The following is a 14,973-nucleotide window of genomic DNA, read 5'->3' as shown; positions in this document are numbered from 1 at the left end:
CCAGCAGGTGGCGATAGCACAAATTGTGTTAACTTGAACTTGCACGAACAAGTTAACACCGGATACTGTTGTTGCTCCATCCTTTCAGGCTTTTGGCCTGAGGTAGGACTAAATATATTTATATAGTGGAGTAGGGTGGTGTTTTTCTTTAGTGAGTGTAGGGTTAGATGGTAGGGTATTTTTTTATTTATGTATTTTTTTATTCAAGCAAAGTACAAGGGAGTTATACTCCAGTCTAGTAGGTGGCGGTAATGCAACATTTATTCCACATTTATTGGATGCCAACTGCCGTTAAACCTCATCGAAGAAGAAGAATCAGTACTGTTGTTGCTGCACGGGAAGGGACGAAAATAACACAGCTAGCAAGCTAATCAACTTAAATTATCTAAAAATGTCTCAAATACAGTTGTTGAGGGTTTTTATTAACGAGAGATTAACAGCTGCTGCTGAGGAGATATTCGAGGTCGTTGACAAAACGGTAGCAGAGTATCAGGACGAAGTTGTCCGTCTACAGAGGCTGCTCGACATTGTTAATCAACCTGAGATAAACCAACACCGAGCAGGTAGGCTCACTCATTATGTTTGTCTAACGCAGCGTTAATTTTATATTATTACCGAGTGTCTGGGCGTAAGTAAAAGTGAGTAGGTCACAATGTTCCTGCAAAAATACCCCGACATATTTAAGTGAACATTTGTGCTATCACATTGCATCATTTAACACACAGGATAAATGTCCGTTGACAAAAACACCCGTTATTATTGCCAAGTAAGCAGTGCAACTACACAACGGCTTATAACACAGCTGACAAAACTGAGGGGTATACTACAAAGTAGGATCAATGAGTCTTAGGATCAATGAGTTAGCCAGCTAACTTTGATTAACAACCAAAACGATCTACTGATTTTCAGATGTATTAAGAAAGCTAAACTTCAATGTGTTTTTGAGTGTTGAGTCAATTAGACCATGCGTTTCTTTCTAAAAAATAACTTATTTCAGAATATTTAGGCGAGTTAGCTGCCTAACTCATTGATTCTTCTTTGTAGTATACCCCTCAGGCCAACTGCCCAAGTCCAACTGTAAACAAACTTAATAATGAACTACACGTTGTCTTAACACCTACAGTACCAGTCAAAAGTTTGGACACACCTACTCATTACAGGGTTTTTCTTTATTTTTACTATTTTCTACATTGTAGAATAATAGTGAAGACATCAAAACTATAAATAACACATATTGAATCATGTAGTAACCAAAAAAAAGTGTGAAACAAATCAAAATATATTTTATGTTTGAGATTCTTCAAAGTGGCCACCCTTTACCTTAATGACAGCTTTGCACACTCTTGGGATTCTCTCAACCAGCTTCACCTGGAATGCTTTTCTAACAGTATTGAAGGAGTTCCCACATATGCTGAGCACTTGGCTGCTTTTCCATCACTCTGCGACCCAACTCATCCCAAACCATCTCAATTGGGTTGAGGTCGGGGGATTGTGGAGGCCAGGTCATCTGATGCAGCACTCCATCACTCTACTTCATGGTCAAATAGCCCTTACACAGCCTGGAGGTATGTTGGGTCATGGTCCTGTTGAAAAACAAATGATAGTCCCACTAAGCCCAAACCAGATGGGATGGCGTATCGCTGCAGAATGCTGTGGTAGCCATGCTGGTTAAGTGTGAATGAATTCTAAATAAATCACAGACAGTGCCACCAGCGAAGCACCCCCACACCATCACACCACCTCCTCCATGCTTCACGGTGGGAACTACACATGCAGAGATCATCCGTTCAGCTACACTGCGACTACCTCATGAAGCTGGTTGAGAGAATGCCAAGACCGTGCAAAGCTTTCATCAAGGCAAAGGGTGGCTACTTTGAAGAATCTCATATAAAATATGTTTTGATTTTGTTTTACACTTTTTTGGTTACTACATGATTCTATATGTCTTCACTATTATTCTAAAATGTAAAAAATAGTAAAAATAAAGAAAAACCCTGGAATTAGTAGGTGTCCAAACTTTTGACTGGTACTGTCCATATGGGAAAAGTTATACTGTCACAAAATATGGAGAATGGATGAAGTGTTCAGTACGACAGTAATCAAACATTTTACATTACATTTGTACGTTTTAGTCATTTAGTAGACACTCTTATCCAGAGCTATCAGCAAAGTCAGTGCTAGTTGGAAAAGGTAGGCTTTCAGATGTTTTCGGAAGATGGGCCATGGTCAGCGGGTCGGACACCAGCAGCTCGGCACTGGAATATGCGCAAATAGCTTCATGCACAAAGAAGAATAGAAATTGAAAGTCCTGAATGTGTTTTCATTAAAGGACTTGTTCACTATTTTACAAATTGATGTTAAATTGTTCCTCACCCTGAAAGTAGTCTATGGACCAGGAGAAACTGTAATCAATTATTTCTTTAAACAGCCATTAACTTCTACGGGATCGGTAGTTGAGCTAACGTGCGCTAATGTGATTAGCATGACTGTTGTAAGTAACAGCAAACCTTCCAGGACATAGACATGTCTATATATGGACAGAAAGCTTAAATTCTTGTTAATCTAACCGCACTGTCCAATTAACAGTAGCTATTACACTGAAAGAATACCATGCTATTGTTTGAGGAGAGTGCATAACAACAAAAAATTTATCACGGCAACTGGTTTGATACATTCACCTCTGAAGGTAAATAATGTATTAACATTCAGTGATCTTGCTCTGATTTGTCATCCTAAGGGTCCCAGAGATAAAATGTAGCATAGTTTTGTTTGATAGAATCCATTTTTATATTCAAATGTAGGAACTGGGTTCTACAGTTTGAACCCCTGCTGTCTCTGGCTCCACACCCACCCCGCCCGGCCATCTAGATGTGTGAAAGTTAGTGTATAAGCTAATGATCCATCATGTATGACATTCCTGGGAGTGTGTAAACTTACATTTTGTTTTACCATATCATTTTTGTATGTTCTCTATAGTTATGTACTTGAAAATGTATCAATTGACCAATTCGGCACATTTGGGCAGACTTGATACAAAATAGTCCAGTATTGTAATGCTTCACTGGCTCAATCTGAAACTTTGCACACAGACTGCTGCCAAAATGTATCTAGTGGCCAAAATCTAAATTGTGCCTAAACTGCAATATTATATTGTGGCCTTTCTCTTGCGTTTCAAAGATGGAACAAAAAAATAAATAGAAAATGCATGTTTTTTTGTTTGTATTATCTTTTACCAGATCTAATGTGTTATATTCTCCAACATTCATTACACATTTCCACAAACTTCAGTGTTTCCTTTCAAATGGTATCAAGAATATGCATATCCTTGCTTCAGGTCCTGAGCTACAGGCAGTTAGATTTGGATATGTCATTTTTAGGCGAAAATTGAAAAAAAGGGTCCGATCCTTAAGAGGTTAAACTTAAGCTAAATTTAGCCACCGCTAGCAAAAAATCTATGGATGTGATGGGGGCATGTGAGCATGTTTTTTTTTTTTTATGGCCAAATCACCTTTAAGTAACATGCCTCCATCACTTCCATTGATTGAGTTCGCGTTCGAGCTAGATTGTTGAGACATGCAGTTAGCCTGCAAGATCGGATGGATGTTTGGATACGGCCTGTAGTTGAGAAGAGTCTCTCAACACTACATGAAGTCATAGGAAGGGTGATGATGTCCCTTAGTAGTCTATTGATGTTAGGGAAAATGTCAGGGTTGCAGCTGTCCAAAACTTCAATAAGGGATGGGAATTCCCCCCTCCCTAAGCATGCTAGGTAGTGCTATGTTTCAACAGCCATTGACAGACAATCCAGTAGGGGTTGGAAGCTATGGTGAGCTTCGATTGGCTACTCGCACCGCAATATTGTGGAGGATTTGTATAATGTTCCGCTTTCCCCAACATTAGTCCCATCCTGTTCAGCCCATGCTCACATTGCTCAACGGTCCTCTGCCCACTCCGCTTCTCTCACTTTCCTTCCATTGAAAATGATGTGTAGCTCAGTTGGTAGAGCATGGTGTTTGCAACGCCAGGGTTGTGGGTTCGTTTCCCACGAGGGGCCAGTATGAAAAAAATAAAAATAAATGTATGCACTAACTGTAAGTCGCTCTGGATAAGAGCGTCTGTTAAATGACTAAAATGTAAATGTTTCACTGCGCGATGCCGCTGTATATGAACACGGGCCGTTATACACGTCTGCCATAATAGCATAGTAACGTTACATGCTTGGTGATTCACGGAGCTCTGCTTTGATCTTGCACAATAGCAGGGAGGCTGCTGATTCAAGCAGCTTGTTTTTAATGTCTAGACTCATGAGTCTGTTGTGGCAAATTCAGCCTTATACTGATCAAAGAACCAAAGTATTTCAGAGTTTTTGTAGAATTAAGATAGACTTTATTACATAAGCAATAGAGTCGAGGTGGTTTGCAAAGCATCTCCCTTCCACCTCTCAGCTTTGTTTATATAGTCATTTTACAAACATTTTAGCTTAACACCTTGTTGTGACGTGCCTTTCATTATTGTGATGACTATTATTTATCGAATAATTACCTACTATGTTTCATTGTTACTAGATTAAATTAATCATGTAACAATTAACTAATTAGGAATTTGGGGCACCACGGGAAAAGTTGTTTAACGAGTTACCGTTTCCCGAATTAACTCTAAAGATATCTGTATCTCTTATCATTTAACAGTCATTTATTAATCATTTACGTCATATCAGTGTCATTCTGAAAGTCGTAGGCTCTTTAAGTCTGCACGAACCCGGGTCTTACTGATCATTCCGTACCACACAAATTGATTTAATTATTTATTTACTAACTAATTAAAAATGATAACCCAAGATACAAACACATACACGGTATAGGTAGGGATTAGAAACTTAATACAATGAAAACGGGTCCTTAGCGGACTAACACAATATGACACTTGTTACAAAAGATTGCGATTTAGAGAGAGAGCGAGAGAAAACACTTGGATACACATGGACATATACTCATAGTAATCCTAATAATTTGGCAAGAACTGTTGCCTGTTTGGTAAGAAATAATGCATGTATTTACGTGTTTGTCTTCGTGGGAAGGGTCGATTGAGCCTTCTCTTTTCGGATGGCGTTTTAGATGTAAGGTTCAGATGTAAGGCTCAGATTGTCCACAAGAGGTCACAATGCCCTTCTTCTTAGTCGTCCGTTTACTTTCACTCGTTCTGGAAGTGGTCTTCTGAGGATGGCTAATCAGCCATGTCGATGATCCCCTGTGGGGTGATGAGAGCAGTGTAGTAGACAATGGTTTGAAGAGAGAGTAACAGGATGGTCCCACTTAAATTCACCTTCTTAGATACAGTACTTAGAACAGCTACTCAGCCGTAACATTGATTGTTAGTGGAGGCAACTTTGTCGTCTTCACCTCGTGTTGATTTTCAGGGTCGGGACCAATATGGACAAAAGCTGCAGCTTGAGGTCCGTCTAGTCTGATCTGATAATTCGTATCTCAGTCTTTTATGCACTCCGGTAAAGAGGGACATTTCATACTGACACGCTCTCTGAGCTCCCTTGGGCGTGGCTAGTTAGAAAGCTAAAATCACATTCCTATCTTCACGGAAAAATTGTCTTCCTCCTTGATATTTTCTACCCAAGGTAAAGGATGTAAACCTGATATCCACAGTGTAAAAGCTCTTCAAGTCACAATGTTTTCGTTATAACGCCTTTATACCATTTTTAATGACATCACAAAATATACATTAATTTTCCATATTCCATTTTTCATCATTCCCAACATTTAGATGTTGAAATATATTGTCCCAATGTTCATTGTTGAATGTTGAAGTTTTGGGCGGCAAAAGTCTCTGAAACAAAGGACATTCCTTTCACCATACTAGAGGCCAGAGATAGATTATTCTATCTCTAATTTATGGCAGTATTAAGGTGTCAAGACCGGCACAGCCCAATGGTGGTGCAATCAATCAAGCCCTGTCATGCAAACATAATCATGTTCAGTTTGAACTCTGTTCAACCCTGGCTCACCCTGGCTTGACCTGGAGATTGATTGTTGGACATGGCAGGTCCACAATCAATCTCTCAAACATACCCAAGCCCAACCCCTCTCTCCCACCCCGTCATGCTGTAATTAATTATTAAGACGCCCAAGTAGAGACAGAGGGTTTAGCCTGAACTCTGTTCAACCCTGGCTCGTTCCAGGGTTATGGCTAAGCAGAGCCACAGTCTGGTTTCAGTCACTGATAAGATAAGACAACTGTAGAATTTGACCCGAACACAGGTCAGATGCCCATTTTTACACACACAAACCTAGTGAGAGGAATTAAGTTCTTACCTACCAACAGAGATGTACCCATGTTTAACCTTGGCTCCGTGTTCGTCATGTTGTGATTAGTGCATAGCATAACAATGTCCAGAACCACTTCGACATAATCACGATTCCTCTCTACAAATAAATAGTCCATGGCATCGCAGTTACCCAGGCTTTGATTGCAATGGCTTACACTGTAGCCTTCAAATTAATCCAGTGCAAAAGAGTGGGATTTGCTAGCCTGGTGCTTGAAGCATGCCTCGCGAAGGTGCTTCCAATCCTTATATCCGTCTCTAACAAATGAGCCTTCCATAGTGGCCTCTAGGAAATGTCTACACATTTTACAGAAAACAGCGTCCCTTGTTGAACTGTATTCCAGCCAAGAAAACTGTCCATACCGCTTCCATGAAAAACACTGTGATTTTCCATTGATCACTGTAGTAAGGAACATTCCGATTTTTGGTTGGGTAGGTGGTTCATCAACAGCAGACAAATCCGCGGGTGGACTCGTGACATGCTCACCGTGACGAGGCTGGGCCGGGGGATGGTAAGCTAGCTGGGCTGTGGAAGTCGAAGGAGTAGCCATGCTAACCTCCTCATGGGCTGACATGCTAGCCTCCGTAGTGCCATGCCTAGTGGTACCATATGATTGCCATATACAGTGAGGGAAAAAAGTATTTGATCCCCTGCTGATTTTGTACGTTTGCCCACTGACAAAGACATGATCAGTCTATAATTTTAATGGTAGGTTTATTTGAACAGTGAGAGGCAGAATAACAACAAAAAAATCCAGAAAAACGCATGTCAAAAATGTTATAAATTGATTTGCATTTTAATGAGGGAAATAAGTATTTGACCCCTCTGCAAAACATGACTTAGTACTTGGTGGCAAAACCCTTGTTGGCAATCACAGAGGTCAGACGTTTCTTGTAGTTGGCCACCAGATTTGCACACATCTCAGGAGGGATTTTGTCCCACTCCTCTTTGCAGATCTTCTCCAAGTCATTAAGGTTTCGAGGCTGACGTTTGGCAACTCGAACCTTCAGCTCCCTCCACAGATTTTCTATGGGATTAAGGTCTGGAGACTGCCTAGGCCAATCCAGGACCTTAATGTGCTTCTTCTTCAGCCACTCCTTTGTTGCCTTGGCCGTGTGTTTTGGGTCATTGTCATGCTGGAATACCCATCCACGACCCATTTTCAATGCCCTGGCTGAGGGAAGGAGGTTCTCACCCAAGATTTGACGGTACATGGCCCCGTCCGTCGTCCCTTTGATGCGGTGAAGTTGTCCTGTCCCCTTAGCAGAAAAACACCCCCAAAGCATAATGTTTCCACCTCCATGATTGATGGTGGGGATGGTGTTCTTGGGGTCATAGGCAGCATTTCTCCTCCTCCAAACACGGCGAGTTGAGTTGATGCTAAAGACCTTGATTTTTCACCCAGTTCTCCTCTGAATCATTCAGATGTTCATTGGCAAACTTCAGACGGGCCTGTATATGTGCTTTCTTGAGCAGGGGGACCTTGCGGGCGCTGCGGGATTTCAGTCCTTCACGGCGTAGTGTGTTACCAATTGTTTTCTTGGTGACTATGGTCCCAGCTGCCTTGAGATCATTGACAAGATCCTCCCGTGTAGTTCTGGGCTGATTCCTCACCGTTCTCATGATCATTGCAACTCCACGAGGTGAGATCTTGCATGGAGCCCCAGGCTGAGGGAGATTGACAGTTATTTTGTGTTTCTTCCATTTGCGAATAATCGCACCAACTGTTGTCACCTTCTCACCAAGCTGCTTGGCGATGGTCTTGTAGCCCATTCCAGCCTTGTGTAGGTCTACAATCTTGTCCCTGACATCCTTGGAGAGCTCTTTAGTCTTGGCCATGGTGGAGAGTTTGGAATCTGATTGATTGATTGCTTCTGTGGACAGGTGTCTTTTATACAGGTGACAAACTGAGATTAGGAGCACTCCCTTTAAGAGTGTGCTCCTAATCTCAGCTCGTTACCTGTATAAAAGACACCTGGGAGCCAGAAATCTTTCTGATTGAGAGGGGGTCAAATACTTATTTTATATCAATTTATAACATTTTTGACATGCGTTGTTCTGGATTTTGTTGTTGTTATTCTGTCTCTCACTGTTCAAATAAACCTACCATTAGAATTATAGACTGATAATTTCTTTGTCAGTGGGCAAACGTACAAAATCAGCAGGGGATCAAATACTTTTTTCCCCTCACTGTAACCAATTAGATCCCAGGAACCTCCTACTGCATTTTAATTGTTTTTCTTTCTGATAAGTCAGGAGATCCAGAGCGACTGCTAAATGACTAAAATGTAAATGTAATAATAAAAATCAACAAATTCAAGTTCATTATTTTAAATGTTTTGACTATATTTAAAGCCAGCCTGATTGGGTGGGCCAGTATTCAATCTGGCAGGGCCTGGGACCAGCCAGGCCCTGCCATGGCTTCGCCTGTGATTGGAGCAATGTCAAAGGTAGTTATTTTTTTTACGAAGTTTAGGATTACAGTTCATTTATATTTGACTAGTATAAGTTAATTATTGCAGGCGTACCAGACGGGGTAGGTCTACATGTCAGTTTGTCTACATGTCTGTTTCACCCTTTTTCCTTTCCTGCAGACCTCCAGCAACTCACTCTCTCTTTCTCTGAAGCGGAGGTTTCCCCTGAGCAGCAGCACTGTGAGCAGGAGTGGAGCCCCAGTCTGGGGCAGGAGGACCCAGAACCCACACAGATTAAAGAGGAACAGGAGGAACTCCGGACCAGTCAGGAGGAAGAGCAGTTTCAAGGGCTTGAGGCAGATACCATAGAGAACATATTCATTCCTGTCTGTGTGAAAAGTGACTGTGATGAGGACCCAACTCAGCTCTCACATCTCTATCAAGCCCAAAAGAAAAGAAACGGAGAGAGAGACACTCTACCCAATATTACAACTGAACAGATCAAAACAGAACCTGATGGAGAGGACTACAGAGAATCAGAAGCAACCAGTGTCTCTCAGCCTTTCTCTGCTGTAAATCTAGACTGTTCTGCAGCTCAGAGTGAAAACAGTCAAAGTGTCAGTGGTATGGAGACAGGAGGACCTCCACCAGGTTTTAAGCCAGTCATATCAAAGATGGTAAAAGGACAAAGCTCCCATATCAATACTAAGGGTAAGAATTCCACACAGTTGTCCCTCCTGAAATCACCCAGTCAAAGTCATGCTACTCCCTGTTGTTGTAAGGTGTGTTGTAAGTCTTTTCATCACATGGGTTCATTAATTAAACACGTGCAAACTCATAGAAAGGATAAAGAAAGTATTTGTGGTGTGTGTGGAAAATGTTTTCAGTCCACAGAAAGTATGAAAGGTCACCTAAAAACTCACATTGCAGCTAGGTTTTGTTGTGATGTTTGTAGTAAAGGGTTCAGCAAGAACAGTGAGCTGATAGTGCACATGAGGATTCACACAGGGGAGAGTCCATATCATTGTTGTCATTGTGGCAAAGCATTCAAACAGAATGGAAATCTAAAAATACACATGAGGACCCACACAGGGGAGAAATCGTATATCTGTCCTGATTGTGGCAAAGGATTCAGCATTGCCAGTAATCTGAAAGTGCACACGAGGACTCACACGAGAGAGACCATACTGATGTCTTCATAGTAGAAGTGCATTTCCCAATCAGGTACATTAAATAACAATCAAAGATGCACCAAGGAATCACTGTATAGGTGCAATGATTGCAGGAGTTCTCAAAATGATGGAACTACAAAGTTACATGAACAACCGTCACCAGGGGAGAACACATGACAGTGTGCTGTTTGGGAAAAGGTCTGGAGACAGAAGATTGAGAGTCACATTCTAACTTACACCTGTGAGAGGAGATGCCCTTTAGGACACTATTTTTTAAATTTTATTTTACCCTTATTTTACCAGGTAAGGTGACTAAGAACACATTCTCAATTACAGCAACGACCTGGGGAATTGTTACAGGGAGAGAAGGGGGGATGAAGGAAGCTGGGGATGATTAGGTGGCCATGATGGTATGAGGCCCAGGCTTGGGTGAATACAATATGACTGAATTACTGCTTGACCATAAAGAACTCCCCATCACTGTCTAACAGAGAGCAGTTTGTGGATTTCTGAGCAACAGGAGTCCCTGCTCATTAGTTATAGGATGACAAAGACATGTTAAACTATGTCCTCCTTTTCTACATAAAACATGTTTTTGTTTTTAGAGTGAAAATGTATTGTTAAAATATTGAATTCTGCTACATTATCTGTTTTGATGTTCACATAGTTTTCCCAATATCAGTTACTTTGTGCTTATGTTTCCTCAAGTGTCCTCAGGAGCTGAAAGATTCCTACCATTTTTGTTATTACCTCTGAGTTTGATGTCTGTATACATTTTTATTTCGTTTTCCATGTTTTGACAAACATTAAGAAAAATGTTATGAGATCAAGTGGACCCATTCGTATAAATGAGCCTTCTGTAATGTTTTATATCTACACAGAATAAATGTTTATAACACGTGCATTGTGAGGTCTTTTCCTGCACATTTCTCGTTCCTCTGACAGTGTTGCACGATTCTGAAACATTGGAGACAATTACATGTTTAACAGTTACCTAATCACCAATCCATACCATTTTTATGCATATCTAAAGCACTATAAGGGCACATCAAGTTGCATTTAACTGAGGCTCTTACATTGATAGGAATGTGACTGGATAATTTTTTATCATATTCTCATTTAGCAGACACTCTTAGCCAGAGTGACTTACAGTAGTGAGTGCATATTTTTCGTACTTTCCCCCTGTTGGTATCGAATCACACAACCCTGGCGTTGCAAATGCCATTCTCTACCAACTGAGCCACACAGGACCTCTTCTCATGTGCTGTGAATATACTATTATGTTATTAATATACTATTATTGTTTACGACGATATTGTTGTCAAAGTTTTTGACGTGATGAAGCAAATGACGTGATTGGTGCATGTCGATTGACCTGTATGGTGGATGGAGTAAGGAAACCCACTTTGTCCATATTATTGTTTTGTTGATGAGTCTCTCCCTTCTCATGTAAAGCTAGGCTTTATGAGATACCCTGTAAAAGCTTTTGTGCACAAGCCCCTCCAGTGTTATAAATATTTGGGCATGTATCACGTGTATGCAGATGAGAAGAATATCGTATGCCAGTTGAGGATATATGATGCAACTGGTGGCGAACATGCGCCAGAGTCCCTGGATTGCCCTGTTAGGGTAAAGGAGACAGAGGTGGTGAGAATCAGGGCTGTCCAGTGTGTCTCCTATCTGGAGGCTGTGAGTAGCTTTGAAGATGCAATGGTAATTGAGACTGCACCAGTGTATGTTTCTCAGCAATCAAGGGATCTTGATATATGTGTGAAAAAGGTGGACTTTGTAGTATTTATTGCAATGTTCAAAAACTGCACAGCACAAATTTGAATTATTGAGAGTGCAGCAGAACGCTTTTTGGGACTCAGTTGTTTACAGCCGAGGCATTGCAAGACATCCTGTCAAAGGATGTTCTGCCCTCACAGGCCCCTGAGCCTGTGTAGGGATGTGAATTGGAATGTGACTGAAGAAGTGGGATAGGGTTATTTTGTGTTTTTTTATTCTGTATTACGTCTGTTTTTCCCTCTTTTCTCCTACAATGGATATCTTTTCTATAGTTTACCACCAGTACAGTAGGTGGTGGCATGCACCTCTAACGCTTGTTTGCGGACCGCCACAATGCCATAGAAGAAGAAGAACTGGCTAGTTGTCACTAATGCCGCACGTGATGAAAACAACACTGTTAACTGTCTGGCTAGCAACTCAACCTGCTTTTACATTTTTTTTCTCAAATACAGATGTTGAGGGTTTTTCTCAACGAGAGATTAACAGCTGCTGCCAATGAGATATTCGGAGTTGTTGAAAAAACAATAGCTGAGTATCAGGAGGAAGTTGCCCGTCTACAGAGGCTGCTCGACATTCTCGAGATAAACCAAATGTTACACAGAGCAGGTATGCTGATGTACCCGGTGTGAAATGGCTAGCTAGTTAGCAGTGCGCACTAGTAGCGTTTCAATCGGTGACGTCACTCGCTCTGAGACCTTGAAGTAGTTGTTTCCCTTGCTCTGCAAGGGCTGCGGTTTTTGTGGAGCGACGGGTAACGGTGCTTCGAGGGTGACTTGTTGATATGTGCAGAGGGTCCCTGGTTCAAGCCCAGGTAGGGGCGAGGAGAGGGACGGAAGCAACACTGTTGCATTGATGCTGTTGATCCGGATCACTGGTTGCTGCGGAAAAGGAGGAGGTCAAAAGGGGGGTGAGTGTAACCGGTGTGAAATGGCTAGCTAGTTAGCGGTGCGCACTAGTAGCGTTTCAATCAGTGACGTCACTCGCTCTGAGACCTTGAAGTAGTTGTTTCCCTTGCTCTGCAAGGGCCGTGGCTTTTGTGGAGCGACGGGTAACGGTGCTTTGAGGATGACTGTTGTCGATGTGTGCAGAGGGTCCCTGGTTCAAGCCCAGGTAGGGGCAAGGAGAGGGACGGAAGCAACACTGTTACACTAACTCATTACGTTGGTTTGTCTAACTAACTCAACCTTCATTTTGTAGGACATTGGAGCAATGTCAAAAGTAGTTATTTTTTAGTTTAGGATTAGTCGTTCCAAATTAAACCTTTTTAGAAAAGGTGCATTTTTGGACCGCACCTTGTTTTATTTGAATGAAACTGTAGCTACATAGCTAGCTACATGTTTGTCCATGGTAGAAATGAGAATGTGCATATTGGCAGAGATAATGACGAAATGGTCTTGTCTCCGCCCTAACAATGGCAGTCGTCCCAAAGGCAGGCGTTCTGCTTAATCACAGTATTCCCACGTGTACAGATTTTGACTGGAGTGGACACTCTAGCTTCGCCTCATCCTCTCTGATATTGGACCTGAATGATCAAAACCGTTCAGGAGGTTATAGTATGGAAGCATATAGCTTCCGAAACTCAATTGGAAATGCAAATGATAAATCAGTATCATGTTTGCAATGACTTTTCCTAAATGGGTAGGCCTATGTATTTGTTGTGACAAAATTCAAAGTAATATATGTGACCGACAGGCTCGATTCGGTCTTATGTAGTAACATTTGAAATGGTGTTTTTTACATTGGATAAAAGTAGAGACTCAGAGCTAGAAAATGGTATATCATACACTACAGTTGAGGAACAATGGGAAAGTAATTCTGCTTTGAAAGTTGATAAACTTGTAACCTCACTTCTGAGAAAAGGGCCTTGAATGTTTTGGTGCACCTACTGGAGAGCTCTTTGTCTACACCTATTCAGCATCATTCACACCCTCTAAAGCCTTAGCCCCACCCATCTCTTTAAGGATTCACATGTGAGGCCAAGTACTAAACAACCAAATATTTCAAGACTAAAGGCTGGTTTATACTACAGGTGTATTTGTACATTTTATCTGGTGTGCCAGAGTGAGAGTGTGCTCAGAGTGCACTCTGGGCGCTCATAAACTCAGAGCGTTGTCAGATTGTCAGTTCGTAAATTCAGAGCGTTTCGCTCTCGGAGCGTTTAGAGCGCACACTGGATGCTCTGGCTGAGGAGTAGGGTTGATCGGAGCGTTCTGACCTAACAACGGCAGTCAAGCACCCAAGCTAACTGACTTGTTGGCTAGCTTGCTAGCTACTTCCAGACACAAATGAGAGAACAGCTCACTTTGACCATTTTACTCGCCATAGCAGAGCTGGTTAGGCTGTTTTTATGTCAACCAGAGCGTTGGTGACTGCAACTGTGCTGCTGGCAACAATTGAGTTACGCTTTTTTGCCAACGTTTACTGACACCGGCCATATTCAACGGGTGTTGATCATTTGTAAATTCGTCAGTTATTCTGCGCTCTAGCACACTCAGACGAGAGTGGTCTGAAATCGGAGTAGATAGCCAGAGCGGATTTACCAGCTACATCTATCGACAGTTGTCGCAGTGACATCATGAACGTTCTATTGAAATGGTTACTTGTACAGTGGAGTCTTTTGTTTAGACATGTAGCTAGCTAAACATTGAACCATAATCCCAACTCATAACGTTACTACCCTGCATGAATCTGCAGGTAGCTAACCAACCAGGTTCAATGTTAGCTAACTAACATTAGGCTATAACTAGCACTGCAAATGGCTCTGAGATACGAATAATATAACTAAACGTTGGCTACCTAACTGTACACTTTAACTTGAAATGAAAACAACTTTAACAAAATTAGAAACGTGTAATATCTGAATTTTCTCCATCTTCTTAGCTATCATACTCTAATTCCACTGATTTCAAAACTCGGTCCTCCAGAAAGTGGAGAGCAACACTTATGCATTTATACTACGTGATATCTTTTTAAAAAGCAGCATTAGAAAGGATTACCTACACATACTGACCAGCTCATGTTATAGAAAGAAGCGTGCTACATGACAGACCAATCCGAACTCATCTCTCGCCATGTCCAGCCCACTCATTATCTCAGCCAATCATGGCTAGCGGGAAGGTTGCTGTCTTTTTCTGTGGCTAAACCAACTAGGCTCGTAATTTAACAATTGTATTCGTTTTTACAGATCGCATACAAGTTTGTTATTACGGCACATGAAAGTTCACATGTTCCAGAAGGCATTTCTGCCAAAAAAGGCATTTCTAT

At 41.6% G+C, this 14,973-nt stretch overlaps 1 protein-coding gene across 1 annotated transcript; it reads left to right on the top strand.

Moving 5' to 3' along the window:
- The first annotated feature begins 244 nt into the window (after window positions 1-244).
- LOC311148782 (uncharacterized protein) lies at window positions 245-10,821 on the top strand. The gene is made up of 2 exons (XM_084185744.1): window positions 245-563; window positions 8,930-10,821. Exons 1-2 carry the CDS (start codon window positions 392-394, stop codon window positions 9,949-9,951), a joined length of 1,194 nt encoding a protein of 397 aa, XP_084041870.1. The 5' UTR covers window positions 245-391; the 3' UTR covers window positions 9,952-10,821.
- Window positions 10,822-14,973: the final 4,152 nt, after the last annotated feature.

Source organism: Coregonus lavaretus (assembly GCF_964263955.1).
Source record: "Coregonus lavaretus genome assembly, chromosome: 21".
Classification (NCBI taxonomy): domain Eukaryota; kingdom Metazoa; phylum Chordata; class Actinopteri; order Salmoniformes; family Salmonidae; genus Coregonus; species Coregonus lavaretus.
This window is presented reverse-complemented; position numbering and strand designations above follow the sequence as displayed.

Coding starts and splice junctions, on each gene's coding strand:
- LOC311148782 (XM_084185744.1), top strand. CDS start 392: ATGTCTCAAATACAGTTGTTGAGGGTTTTTATTAACGAGAGATTAACA. Junction 564..8,929: donor GATAAACCAACACCGAGCAG/GTAGGCTCACTC, acceptor CCTTTCCTGCAG/ACCTCCAGCAACTCACTCTC.